This window comes from Nipponia nippon, unplaced genomic scaffold (assembly GCF_047370975.1).
Source record: "Nipponia nippon isolate SJK-2023a ecotype South Korea unplaced genomic scaffold, ASM4737097v1 scaffold_6, whole genome shotgun sequence".
NCBI lineage: Eukaryota > Metazoa > Chordata > Aves > Pelecaniformes > Threskiornithidae > Nipponia > Nipponia nippon.
The window spans coordinates 40,510,640-40,525,657 of NW_028262380.1; the positions used below are offsets into that span (position 1 = coordinate 40,510,640).

Here is a 15,018-nt window from a genome sequence, read left to right on the forward strand (position 1 = left end):
GGGCCTATTTTATCCTGCATGAGCTGGGGAGGGTAAGATTTTTCCAAGCACCCTGGATGTTTAGCTGATTTTGATGCTTTTGTTAATTCCATTAATAGACTACATTAAGATTTCACAAAGGATGCATAAGACTGGCTTTTTTTTTTTTTTTAGTTCAGTATGGTTTAGAATGGCAGATAATGCTTTTTGGTTAACAGGTACAAGACAACCCCTTCTATTTTCTCCTTTTTATGACATTTACTTAAGTCATTACTATTTGGTTTGTCCTTGTTTTTCAAATTTTGCAGCTGACTTAGAGTTTATTTGTGCCTTTTTTTTTTTTTAGTTGGATACACAATGAATGATCTCATTTTTGAATGGCAAGAAAAGGGAGCAGTTCAAGTAGCAGAAGGTCTCACTCTGCCACAGTTTCTGTTGAAAGAAGAAAAGGATTTATGTTACTGCACCAAGCATTACAACACAGGTAGGAAGGCATATTAGTAATTAAAACTGGAAAGACATTTAATATTTATTGTTATTTTGGACAGTTTGGGGTTTTTTCTTTAATATGTTACTGAACTCACAAGAAGATTAAAACGTACAGATGCATTGTGCAGGATAATGCAGCCTTAAATAACTGACACAATGAAACAAAACTACATGAAGGCTGATCAAAATTCTATTTCAGTAAGCTTAAAAAAAATACATAATTGAAATAATTCAGAAGCAATTCAGTCAGGAGTTTCATTTTTACAGCGGGTGCCATGACCACATCTACACTGTTGGATATGAAGCACTGCTGAAATCCAGAGGTCCCTATGCTGTGCACTGAGCATGGCCCGGCTGAGTCAGGAAAAAGGGACGCAGGGTTGCCAAGCCAGCTATCCCTGCCCTAGTTCATACAGCAAGGGGGCAATGCAAACAAGTTGAAAGCATCCTTAGCGTGCAATGGCCAGGTGTCCAAACTAGACATGGCCTTTCTGAGTTGAAGCCTTTGTAGAAATGTGATGTTTAGCTCATCATCTCTGGGATTATTTGAAAAGGGGGGTGGGGGTAGGGGTGGTGTGTGACATTAATAATATAGTTATTTTATTTTTAATTGTAAAAACTTATCTCAATAACTGGACAATCTCAGTCACAATAATCCTCAAAAAACATGTAGCAAAGGCTAAGAATTCATAGCTTCCATCTTCTCAAGGGAAAAAAAAGCTAGAACCCTTCCATTCTAATCCATATCTCTTAATTTCTGCTCTCCAATATGATTCTAGATTAAACATATTTGAAATTTAAGTTTAGAATTATTTATTTGGATTGTGCTGAAATGGTAGGGGGGAGAAAATTCAATAGGTGGCATTCCTTATGAATGAATTCCTGTTGCAATCAAAATTAAAGAAGGGTGTTTTTCAACACTGAGTTTTATCACAGCTGCCGTGGTGCCCTAAGGGAGGGAAAGGTTCTCTAATAATTTCCATTTAGAGTGGGGAGATATTGATAGAAACATTTTGAAGTGTTCCCTAAAATAAATTGGAAATACATAACGTGCACTTTTACTATACAAATACTAATATCTGGCTAATCCTTAAAAACCTTCCAAAAACGGAGATACATACCCTATAGTAGGGTAATTTTTTCACTCAAACATCCCTTTGTTAATGATAATAATTAAATTCATATTATTCCTTTTTGCTTTTTACCATAATCCTTATGACAAAGAAGAAAATTTTATTTTCATTATTTTTCTCTGTCTCCTTTGAGATACGTAGGCAACCTCTTCTTCCTTTTTAGGACTCCTCTGCTTTTGTGCCATTTTAACATGTGCCTGTAATTGTACTTCTATAACTTGTATAGTGATATTAACAAATGAGAATTTGTGGTAGAAAATATTCTCCTCATTTTTCCAAAGTTCATTTGGACAATATGATGCATCAAAAATCTCTAACTGAGGAATTAAAACCTTACTGTGGTATTTCATCTGGTATTAAACACAAACTTGTTTTAAAAAGTCAGAATTTCCAGTGATTTCCAAACATGTCTCCAAACACCTCATCCAAAGCTGAATTGAACTCTTACTCATTTGTCTGAGACCTTCCATTACAATCATCATAGTTTAAACCTTTTGATTTTGACTGAAACCGTTTTTTCAATATTTTTGAGCCACTACCTTTTTCTTCATAACCTGTGTTTCAAGCCTATTTAAGTTGGTATTAATTTTCTTCCAAGCAGAAATAGGAAAACGTGCTAGGCCTAGGCATAACACACTAGGCTGCATGGGGTCAACAACTGTCTTTTTCACTGTGGCCCTAAACTGGGCTGAGAAGCAGGAGCAACAGATGTTATTAACTGCATGTGAGGTCTCATGACTCTCAAAATGTGCCTGCAAGACAAGTGCACTTATCCCAGTGAACTGCTGTCACATTTAGGTCGGAGAAGGGATTTACTGTCAACTCTAGTGGACAATGTGGCCAATCATCAGTCTGTTATATTTCTGTGTTGCTTTGGCCACACTGCATTTCTGTGGCCAAACAGGTCTCTAAAATGTGAGGGCAGCCCACAACCCTGAAAAGATGGCTGAAGTTCGTGCCTCTACTTAAAAAAATAATTGGGCCATTTAATTTGTCCACAAAAAGTCAAGCCGTTTACTAATACAGGAAACTTGGAAGCCTGGATGCAGGCAGCCACCATACTCTTCAGGATCGAGACTTTAAAAGACCTCAGTAAACAAGAAGACAGTTGCAGCTGTGGGACCTGCCTATGACTGGCAGGGGGAAAAAAATGCAATGCTGAGTGGCACTGGCAGGAGGCAGAAGCGTATGTCCTCACCAGAGGAAGCAGCAGAGTGGCCTGCTCTGAGTTACACCACCAAAATTACAGGTACAAATCTGGAAGAAATTTGGGAAAGCAAACCAGAAATAAAAAATAGTCTTACTCATGCAGGACTACATTTATTACGGCATTCTCCTCTTCTAGATAACAGTATTTTCTTTAGAGTATTTATTTTTTTATTCAAGTCTTCAGTATGAAGTTAATTTAATCAAATTAGAGGAGTTTGGTTTGGTTTCTAGGAGGGCAGGAGTGCCTTTCATTTCTTTGTTACAACCACTATTATTAACTACCATGTGTAGGCTAAAAGCCCCTAAACACTATATTAAAAGACAACAGCAACTAAGAGTTTCTTTTCCTCCATTATGTCACATAAGAGAATCATAAAATCATAGAATGGTTTAAGTTGGAAGGGACCTTAAAGATCATCTGGTCCCAACCCCCCTGCCATGAGTAGGGACACCTTCCACTAGACCACGTTGCTCAAAGCCCCATCCAACCTGGCCTTGAACACTTCCAGGGATGGAGCATCCACAACTTCTCTGGGCAACCTGTTCCAGTGTCTCACCACCCTCACAGTAAAGGATTTCTTCCTTATACCTAATCTAAATCTACCCTCTTTCAGTTTAAAGCCATTACCCCTTCTCCTGTCTCTACATGTCCTTGTAAAATGTACCTCTCCAGCTTTCTTGTAGGCCCCCTTTAAGTACTGGAAGGTCTCCCCAGAGCCTTCTCTTCTCTAAGCTAAACAACCCCAATTGTCTCAGCCTGTCTTCATAGGAGATGCGCTCCAGCCCCCTGATCATCCCCATGGCCCTCCTTTGGACCTGCTTGAGCAGGTCCATGTCTTATGCTGGAGGCCCCAGGGCTGAATGCAGTACTCCAGATGGGGTCTTCAAAAGAGCAGAGTAGAGGGGCAGAATCACCTCCCTCGACCTGCTGGCCATGCTGCTTTTGATGCAGCCCAGGATGCAACTGGCTTTCTGGGCTGCTAGCACACACTGCTGACTCATATTCAGTTTTTCATCCACCAGTACCTCCAAGTCCTTCTCCTCAGGGCTGCTCTCAAACCACTCATTGCTCAGCCTGTATCCATGTTTGGGATTGCCCTGACCCCAGTGCAGGATCTTACACTTGGCCTTGTTGAACTTCAGGAAGTTTGCATGGGCCCACCTTTCCAGCCTGTCAAGGTCCCTCTGAATTGGCATCCCTTCCCTCTAGGGTATCAACCACACCACTCAGTGTGGTGTCATCCACAAACTTGCTGAGGGAGCCCTCAATCCCACTGTCCATGTCCCTGACAAAGATGTTAAATAATACTGGTCCCAATATGGACCCCTGAGGGACCACACTCATCATTGGAATATGTGACCAGTGATGTGCTATCTTAAGGCTCCTGCAATAAGGTACTGTAGACAGATACCCCTTTAGGATACTCCACAAGAAACAAAAAGAAAATTGTTTTTCAGAACTAAAAATAAAGTGTATTTCTCAGGTTTATGACAGATTAGATTAAAAGGATTCTTAAAAGAGTTCTAAGAAACTGCAGCTGGTATGCAATAAGTGACCAAAGAAAAGTTTTCAATTTAATTTTAGTTGACAGAAAGCTTTTCTGAGACATCCCATAAAACAGAAAAAAAAAAAAAAAAATCTCCCTGTGAAACAAATTAACATGAAGCTTCAGGACAGTATGTAGAAACTCATCACTGTATGTCTCATCAGTGTTTCATGCCCAATTGAAAATGGATCACTGTAACCACAGCTTGAAAAACAAGCTGCTTCTAAATCTAGGGACATGACAGTTTCAGCAACAGTACAGCATAATGGCTCATCAAGTCTTGTGTTCTGAAGTGATGCAACAACATTCCTGATCATTTTCGTGTTTTTGTGTCCACTTGCATATCCACAGTGACAAATTTGGGAAGTGAAAGAGAACCATAACAACCAGAAAAATCACAACATGTGAACCATTCACATTACAAGGATGGTCTTGCTTTACCTCGTCCTCATTCACTTCCTACGTCACATGCATTGCTCCCCTGGGCTTTTATACAACACTCAGTTTTAATATCATTCACGGGTAATTTCAATCAGAGCTGCAAAAAGCCCAATATAGATAACATGAATTTATACATAATAGCATTGCCTAACAGGCACAAACAGAAATACTCTGATTCTTGGCTTTACACCTGCACCATGGATAACACACTACACCTGCACTTGAATGATGCTGCTCAGAACTGTCTTATGTCTGTTGATGGGTTTTGGCTCAAAGTATTGGATGTAGTGGTCCTGGAAACAGTGGTGCTATGGTTGCTACACTCACCACCAGAACTGATGGGTTCTGTCTGTGACCATTTCTGATAACTCTGTATCCTTAAATCTGCAATCTCAATGAACGGCCCACTTCCTTAACTCCACATTCCCCATTCGACCTCCTTACACATACATCCCAAACACAATCTTTTCTCACGATGCCTTTGGTTCCCCCTTAAGGTCAAACAAGTTGCTTAACAACCTGTAGATTGGGCCTCTTCTAGGTCCTACCTTCAACTGACTTAATGCATTATACTGGGCCATTTTGCTGCCAATATGATAGTGATTAAAGGAGACATAGCTTTGATGCCTTACTCTGCTGACAAGAACTCAAACTCCTACTTGTTTTGACAAACACCTAAACCACTCTTTTTGAGACTATAGCAGCGATTTTTAAGCCATAGCTTTTTAAACCCTCAGGGTTTTTTCATAGACCACTTCTCAGAAAAGGAAGTTTATACTTTCTATCCAGGAGGTATTCTATGGGCAAGAAATCTCTGAGGCTGCTCATTCCTTCACTGAAAAAGGAAAAATTATAAGCACTTTGAAAAACAGAGTCTGTGACAGGCTGAGGATGTAACCATCCCCAGACACAGAAAACAGCACTGCCTGGACTCCAACAGGGCATTTTTCTCTACAGGAGAAGAGACCTCAACTGTCACCCCCTGCACTTATCAAAATTTAAACATTTTTACCTTAAAGATTAATTAAATAAAAATTCATCAGCTGTCCTGGAGGTAGAGACATTACATCTAGATGTCCTTGCTATTTATGTTGTTATCAGATTCTCCTTAGTTTCTACTTCTCCCCTCTCTGACCCTGCTAACACCGTGCAGCACATGACATCACAAGACATCTGTTCAACTCCTATCTGTTCTGGTGACTTCTGTTCAACTCGCTATCTGCCAGGCTCCCAGGCCTTTCCTGCAGAACTGCTAGCTACCCAGTCCCTCCCCAGCCTGTACCGGAGCATGGGGTTACCCCATCCTCATTGCAGAACTCTGCATTTGTCTTTGTTGACTGTCATGATGTTGCAGTGGGTCTGTTCCTCCAGACTACGGAGGTCTCTCTGAATGGCAGCTTGATCCTCCATTCTGAGAGAGATGGGAACTGCAAGTGCAAATTCATCAAGCTGAAAAAAAATCAGTTGATCTTTTCCACATTTATTTTCAACTTTCTTTTACTGCAGTCATTACCAGCCTTACACAAATCTGAAGTTTACCACCTGCCCCATTTGTTTCCAAAATCACTTCCTTCCTGACCAAGAACTTATGTAGTCAATGGCAGGTGACTGCACCAGCACTGATATCCCCCAATATGCCACCGATATCTGCAGACTGTGACTTGAAAGAAAAACTGAATGGTAGTACATTCCTACAGTCATTTTGTGAATCTTGGCTTCAGATACATAGACACCAGCCATATATCTGAGAACTCGTCTAGTTCCACCTGCCAGACACTCGAAAATCATCATTTCTAGTCAGGCTGCATGATCACATATACAGTCTAATGTTTTACAGTGAGGAAAAGGCAAGTACTTTGATAAGCAGTTTTTATCTGCAAAATATACTCAAATTGCAATTTATATTTCAGTGCAAATTGCAAAAAGTGTTTGGAGACTGCACTTACCAAGTGATTTTTTATTACCCTGTCTCCTTTTCAGAGAGGTATGAAAATAATTTCAGCTAACTTTACTTATATGCAATCAATTTTATAAACACAGTCTCTTGAAATAACCAGCTTTGCACACACGCATAATTTATGGAGTGTCTTGTTTATTTAAGAAATTTTATAATGGGAAGACAAAAGGACAGAAAGTATATAACTGTATTTCAGTAATAAGTAAAGCAGAATGCCTCTCAAATGACGGTGTAACATTCTGAGAGGAATAAAAAGGAAGTCTTTTTACTGAACAAGGCAAACTCAGCTAGACTGCTTGCCTAGTGGCGATTCCGATAATGACTCAAACAGGAAAGTAAAAGGAGCAGCACAGACTCATAGAAAAGTCAGTTTGTATATTTCATTCTTCTTCTTCACGCTTTCTGTGAAAATCATCTGCCATTACGATTGCAGCGTGATACATAACACACTGTGCTTTGTTGCCAAGAGAGGTTAATTGTGGTATTATTTTAGCAGATGCAGAGCAAAAAGAAAGCACATAACAAAAGGCAGAAGGAGAGTGCTGGTGGTCTGTATCATCCCTCTTACGGCAATACAGTTTCATTTCATTGTGAGACTATGTCTTGTTTTCAGCCAAACAGTCATTTCAGCTTGAACATAAAATTGTCCTCAGAAAATTTCTTTCAATGTTAATAACTTTAAAAATAGAAAGCTTTCTATTTGGGATTTGGGGGTTTTGTGGGTTTTTTTCATTGATCCAGTTTGTCTGAGGACGCTTAGAGCCAATACGCTCACTCTCACTAAGGACAATAGCAACCTTTGCCAGGGTGATTCCATCCTATGTACTAGATAACCTAAAACGTTAAGGCTCACATATGCAGGGCACTTAACAAAAGCCTTGATTAATTACATGATGAATTATTTGGTTTCAGGACAATACTGATCAAAACTTCATCTCTCTGGGGCTCTAACACACACATACATAAAGGACTAGCTTTCTGCTGCCTAGCACACTGAAGTGTCCCAACACAGGATGAGATGAGTGCCAGAACCAGCCTTAAGAAAGGGCTGCAAAAATACAGCAAAAAGGAAAGACTATGATGGCCTGCAGTTAGATCATATTAGGTTGCAGCTGAACAGCAATCTAAAAGCCTCTCACAAATTATTGTCAGTGTGTGTTGTCCTGCAATAGACATTTGTTTTGAATAAATATTGGTCCCTTTTTCCTCCATACAAAGGTACAGAGAGTAGACAAGAATATTCAAAGCATTACAGCGGCAACTATTTAGTGAAAACCTAGGAATCCAAGGTATTGGATGAGAATTAGAACCATTAGAAAACAGTGAAAGTCATAAAATGCAGTAGCCACAATGCATCAAGCCATACAAACTCTAATTATTCAATCAAACAGCATCTTGAGAATTGCAATTACTCAGCTACCATTTGTTCTGATCCTCCCTCTAGGACTACCATCACATACATTAGAAATATAATTTAATTTGTACTGTTTCTCCTTTGAAGCTAGAAGTAGAGTCACAGCTAGATCTTGCAGGCTGTGGTTTTTTTTCCCCCCAAGATTTTTTTTTTTTTTAAATAAACATTATCTAGACATTCTACTTTATCCATATAAAGTGCTTTCAGGTTCCCTGTCTATAAAACCACTCTGCAGAGCAACTTATGTGCAAAGACTATACTACCAAAACCGTATATCCAGAATCTCACACTAGCATTGGGTAACTACAATTTTATCCAGCTAATCTAGCTAAAACCCAAGTTTATCTAGATATCTCAATAAAACTAGCTTTTTGTCTATCAACTTTAATTAATCTCTTCAGTGACACTTATGAGATAGCAAACATTAATTAGGCAATTGGTGTGGCTATATTCACCACAGTAATCTGTACTGCATTTTCTGTTCCTTTCTCCTGTCTCCCTGCTCCTTAAGTCCACCTGTTGTTTTGTCTTAGAAGAAGAGTCTTTAACTTTCGCTTTTAGAAGAGAGGACTGTCTACTTTTGTCTCTATAGAGAAAAGTGTGTCAGCTGGCTTTTGCAATATGTTATCTTTTCCACATAAAATAAGGAACTGTGATTTTTACAAGTCTAAAAATGATAAACAAATGGTTTAGAATAGCACCTTGAAATAAATAAACTAACACCATTTTCAAGCTCAGATTGATCTTGAATGCTTAGGATCTTTATGGGGAGTAGAGGAATTGAGCTGCTTAAGAAAGGGATTTCCAGAAGACAGACAAATGAGAGAAGCTCTATAGTGTATTAAGGGATCTTAATTTAAGTCAGCCATTTAGGCTGAGCATATCCTAGCCACTGAAGAAGTCTCACTCTCCCTTCCTCCTTTCCTGCTGTCTCTCACTACTTAATCTCATGTTAAACCTATGTCTCTAGCTGTTTTTCAAGGGGGAAAACGCAGTGCTAGACAGGGCCATCATCACAGTTCAATTGCCCCAGGACACTGTTAGCAAATCTCCATAGCTAGCAATATTCTGGCCCTTGGGCTGGCTGTTTTTTGGTCATCAGTCACTGGTAAAAACAGAATTGTGCAGTCTACATCCATATTGACAGATGTGTTGGAATCAGAATATAAAATATCCACTTCCCAGATCTAAGACTCATACTCTGCAGGCTTCCATAAAGATTTATTCAGATTTGCTTAACTTAGTTTAGTTCAATTTTGCTGAGCTTTGAACCATTCTCTATTCAGCAAGTATAAAATTCTTATTTTAAGTAAATAGTTTAATGTAATTTCATTAAGCTATATAGTCTTTAGGTCACAGTCTTCTCTATATCCATAAAATATTTCACAGTAGATCAGATATTAGCATTATCAACGTATTTTCTTATAAGGAAAGCCAGACTATGACTTACTAGTATCTAAAGTAGTATCAAGAACCAGCACCTTCAGCGGATATCTCTCCATTCTGCGTGGATTAACCATTGAATCTCTGCATATTTATTTCCTTTTTTTTGTTTATACTTTTTCATTTTATATTTATTATGTTACTAATTTTTAATTTCATCATGAATTAACAATTATTATTATGCTTATCCTTATTAATTATTTCTCAGGCACACTATTTCCTTGGCTCAGTTTCCTAAGGTGATTCTCCATTATGAAAGTTTTCTATGTAGCTTCAGAAACAGCTCCTCAGCCTTCCTGGGAACGGCAAAAATGACCATGACATTATAAGGGTACAGTAAGAAGACCTTCCCCCAACGGATATCTTAATGGTTGCTAAAAGGGGTCAAATATATTTAAGTTCTACCACCTACTGCCTCTGGAGAGGTTTGAGGCAGATAAAACTGAAAAGAAGGACCCCTTATGGCCTGAAAGGTACTACTTATGCTTGATTTCCCGTGTACATCCCACAGGGCTGGCAGTGCCTTTTAATCACATAGGCATACTGCCGCCTGCATAACCCACTGCTTAAACAGCACCTGCCATGGTCCGAGGGGGCTGCGCAGCGTGAAGGTAAGCTAAGATAGAAAATTGCTTTTCTTGGGTTACTCACAGTTGGCCACAACAGCAACAACAAAAAAAAGAATGTGACCTAGACACTGACTCCCAAGGAAAGCCACTTACACTTTCTGGGGGAAAGAAAAATCATATAGACTGACTGGAGTATATATTTTTCCACTCTAATATTGGTTGCAGTGTGGACATTGCATCGAAATCATGCCAGCCCGGCAGATCTGACATTGTTACCAAAGAACATGTGTAAGAGAGAAAAATACATCATCCCATGCATTTGTACCAGTACACGTCATATGCATAGGTACAGCATTCAGCAAGGCAGCACTTTTGGTCCCTTTCTCACACTTGAATCCCTGGTTAGGCTAGACTTACAAGCACAAAGAATATAGCCTCTGTTTCAGGAAAAAAATCTTATCCTTTAGGAAGACCTCAATAGTTGTTCTTCCTTTTGCATTACAAAAATCTGTCTATTGTATGGACTGTGCGCACATCTATGTTTAGCCCTGGTCTGAAATTAGCATTGTGTCTTGTTTTGTTACTCAGCCTCAGCAAAACCACAATACCACAAAGGTTTCATATACTCCTAGCCACTCTCCGTGACATTTACAGTGCATATCGGAATGAATGAGAGCTTACCTTTTATGTACTGCAAATGAACATTAGAGCAATGTTTTTAGCTGCTTGCCTGTCTCCTTCCCCAGCTGAGATGACTTCATGTGTGTGTCTCTTCTGATCCATTCAAGCTTCCAGTCAAATAGATTAAACCACAGCTAACTTGGCTTTGAGTTTGAAATGGAATACAGAAATAGAAAGGGGGCCGACAGCCGGATGCTGGCTTCAGCTGGGAAACAACAGCATGTCCTCTGCTGGCCACCTCCTAGCTGAAGCTCACATCTGCTAGTGCAAATGTTCTTTTTTTACATTCTGTTTCATTAGACAAGTTTATGCAGGTGGTTCTGATCTCAGCCAGGAAGGGCAAAAACTAACATCAACCCTTCCACACTTAGACCAGCAACTGCTGCAACTGCAGTGCCAAGACTGACTTCCAACTGCTGCCTTTCTCCTCTGCTGTCTTCCACTGGTGAGAAAGCCAATAGTCAGCAGTGGAGTAACAGAGGTGCCTACCTGGGTAGCCACCAGTCTCCCTGGGGAGTTGCCACATGTTATTTTTTCAGTGCTACACTGGAACAGAGCAGATGAGGAACACAGTGGTCTTGACTGGGAAGCAGTGGACATATGACTGGCATGGCCATAAACTCACTGGGCCTAAAACAAAGGCAGGAGTCTGTGTCAGACATTCTGTGGAGTTAAGCTGAGATATTTTTCCACTTTGAGACACACTTCACTTTTTTGGGTTTGGTTTGGTTTGTTTTTTTACCTTGGCAAATGACATTTACAAATATACAAAACCAAGAAAAAAACATTCAGTGTAATTCCTCTGACACATCACTCAGTCCTACTTCTGGCCTCTTCATAATCCCATCTTTTTTTCCTCACCTTTTCTGTGGTTACAATATATTCCATTTTCACTCCTTTCATTCAGAACCTCTTTAATTTTGTTAGGTTTCTGTTGTCCACAGCTATTCTTCTCTTTCTCCTTAGTTCAGACAAATCTGTCAAACTGTAACTCCATAAAAATAATCCACATCAGAGCTAATATATTATTTATTGCTCCTTGTTTAAGACCACGGTATTTTTGTGCTGAGATCTCTGTAATAATTCAAGCCCACTTGAGTACTCAGGAAAGAGACTCAGATCTCTCATCCCACTTTTCTTTGGAGAAAAAAAACAATGTACAAGAAATATAGCCAATGTTTATTGACACTCCAATTATGCATAGTACCCATTCTGATGCTCCTTAGTTTTCCTTCCTAATTTGTTTTGAAAGAAGAATATAGGACCTTATAAGAAGAAAATGTTGCATGTTGAACTGTAATTCTTGCCGATGTGATGCCACGTAAAGTGGCTTTGCAAGAGACCTAGATTTGGTTGATGCATTTCTGTCACTCCTTACCACCATGATTTACTGAGAGAGAGACTGCTGCTGTCCAAGGCTGCTGAATTAACAGAGCAAATGTCACAAAAGAAGAAATCTTCAGAGTAAGGACCAGCTTGAAGTAAGAATATGATTCTGACAAAGGCCAGTCAGAGCAGAACTTCTAGCTGTATGGGGTGTGATGAACTGCTAAGTAAAAGAATGTATCATGTAGATATCCTTTTGAAGATCCTGGAAGACAAACATAGGGGAAAATCCCGGCCTTTTCTGAAGTAAACACTAAAATTCCCATTCACTTTGTTAAACCAGGACTTAATTCCTTGATTGAAGCAGAAATCAGTTTTGAAGCTGGGGCAGCAGATGGTTGAGCCAGGATTTGGGACACAGATTTCAGGAGTGTAGACAGGATTCAAAAAACACCGGCAATTAGGAATGGAACTAATAACTGAGCTGGCAGATATAAAACTCCTCAGATATATCATGTCATTTTAAAATTTAACACCATAATGACTGTCTTTCTAAATGTTTTTTTTAGTTCCTCAGCAGAATAAAAATTTCATATAATCACATTTACTATGACATCATAGAAAGAACTAATGGCCTGTTAAGAGAACTATTATGAAAATAATGAAGTTCAGAAGATAGTTCCAAGCACTTATTATGCCCAGATAAAAACATTACAGTTTGATTTTATCTGAAACTCAATTCTGTGTGCCTAATACTGTTGTCACAGCATAATACACAATATATTAAATTAGTGTAGAATAAGCTCATAAATAAGTCCATTACATAAATTTTGTTAATATGATAAATATTAAAGCACTATTAATGTGCAACAATTTGCTATAAAATGGCATTTTGGCAAATAAAAATGGATTAGCAAAATATCTATCAAAAACTACTGGAAAACATAACCAAAAAACTTCATACCACTTCAGAAATAAATAACTACATAGCTTTCCATGTTAAATTTAGAATTAGGAAATGCTGTCATTCAAATAAGGAAGAAATCTGTATATTTCTTGCTGTGAGAAACTGTTTCACGTATACACTATTTATAGTAAGAGCATTGCCTTCAGCACCATTCATATGTGACTAATATGAGCATTGAGCAGAATTAGAAAGCCTAATCAGACCAGGTCAAGATCTGTGAAGTAATCTACAGTTTACAGGGTAAAAAAACCAATCTAGATAAGAGGAAAAAATGGTATAAGCAAACAATAGATTTTTTTGTTCTGGTTTTGTTAAATTAGTGGAAGTTGCTTGATGTTCAGTATTTGGAAAAAATAGGCCATTTAATCAGCTTCCTAAAGTTGCCTAATCTCAAGTCCTCAATTTCTCTTTGAATCTTGGTCATTGTACTTTTGAGTTGGAAGAGTTTGAATGCGGAAAAGGAAGAGATTTAGCAGGATCTCCTGTTGATAACCCACACTGATCTTTCTTAGTATATTTTTCCCAAATTCATTGGATTAAAAAAAAATAAATTTAAGCTTAAAATCGAACCAAAAGATAAAGGAGATTTTATACAATGGGAGAGCGAGCCTTTTCTTTGCATACAGCAGCATTTCCAAACACTAAGTTGAATAACAAGTGTGATCACACAGAGGAACTTCCCTATGTCATAATGATTTCTGGTTTAGTCATCTCTCTGTTTTTATAAGGAAAGAAGTGTTCCAGAGCTTGTCGAATTCTTAAATTTTCAGTTTTTCTGTCCGCTTCCTTTCCAGTAGATACTCCTGTTATCATGAGGACTGTACATATTAAATATCACTGAAGAGAAATCACACCATTCATCTTTCATTAGATAACAAATATATTTGATAGCGTGTAAGTTCTTTAGAGGGTGCACTAGATATTAACAGTAAAGAACTTTCTATTTCTATTGAATATTTCTTCTTTGTTATAAAAAGGAAAGTTTACATGTATTGAAGTCCGATTTCACCTTGAGAGGCAGATGGGTTACTATCTCATCCAGATGTACATACCGAGTCTCTTGATCGTCATTCTCTCCTGGGTGTCATTTTGGATCAATATGGATGCAGCTCCAGCCAGAGTTGCTTTAGGCATAACAACTGTACTGACCATGACAACACAAAGCTCAGGTTCACGAGCATCTCTTCCAAAGGTAGGCAGAACTTCCTTTGTTTGTACCACAGTAGTCATAATGCTATGTTGCAAATAAATACCTTCAGTCAACCTTATAATATGTGTTTTAATTATTAGCATTTAAGCATCTTCTAAAGGAGATAAATAACTTTGAAATATTTAGGGTTTTTTGGACCCACCAATCAAATATATTCTATTTCTCTCCTGTCTCAACTATTTGGCCAATCACATATCTACTAAATTCCATAAACTTCAGCAAGTGATGAAAGTGATGTTATTCAGTACTACATAAATGCTGTTTGTTAGCAATTGACTAGCTCATCCTTTTCCAGATCCCAGTATCTGATGACATGCTAGCAAATACGACTGAATTTCTAAAGGTCATAGATTCCAACCTGTTCTCAATGATATTCCTCTCCCAAAAGCTGCCTACGTTATGAGTTAACTCACTAGTTACAAACACATTTACATTAAAATGTAGAAAAATGTGAAGCTAACTAGCTCCAAACAATTGTATAAAGAATGGTACACTACACAATGTAAACAGCTTAAAGTATATGATTAACTGTTTAAGTTTTCTGACTTGTCATTGTTTTCAAGATTTTCTTTTTCATTTTAAGGGTTGTTCCTTGACCATCTTCATGTGCCATTGCAGTTAATAGAAATAAAAAGTATACAATAAAAATATGC

The 15,018-nt window shown here is 38.4% G+C and overlaps 1 protein-coding gene across 2 annotated transcripts in view; it reads left to right on the forward strand.

Moving 5' to 3' along the window:
• GLRA3 (glycine receptor alpha 3) overlaps positions 1-15,018 on the forward strand; it is a 100,025-nt gene that overhangs the window by 68,332 nt on the left and 16,675 nt on the right. For both annotated transcript variants that reach the window (XM_087737229.1, XM_087737230.1), the window contains exons 6-7: positions 326-463; positions 14,133-14,347. In XM_087737229.1, the coding sequence (XP_087593355.1) occupies positions 326-463; positions 14,133-14,347 (353 nt within the window). The remainder of the gene's footprint in view (positions 1-325; positions 464-14,132; positions 14,348-15,018) is intronic.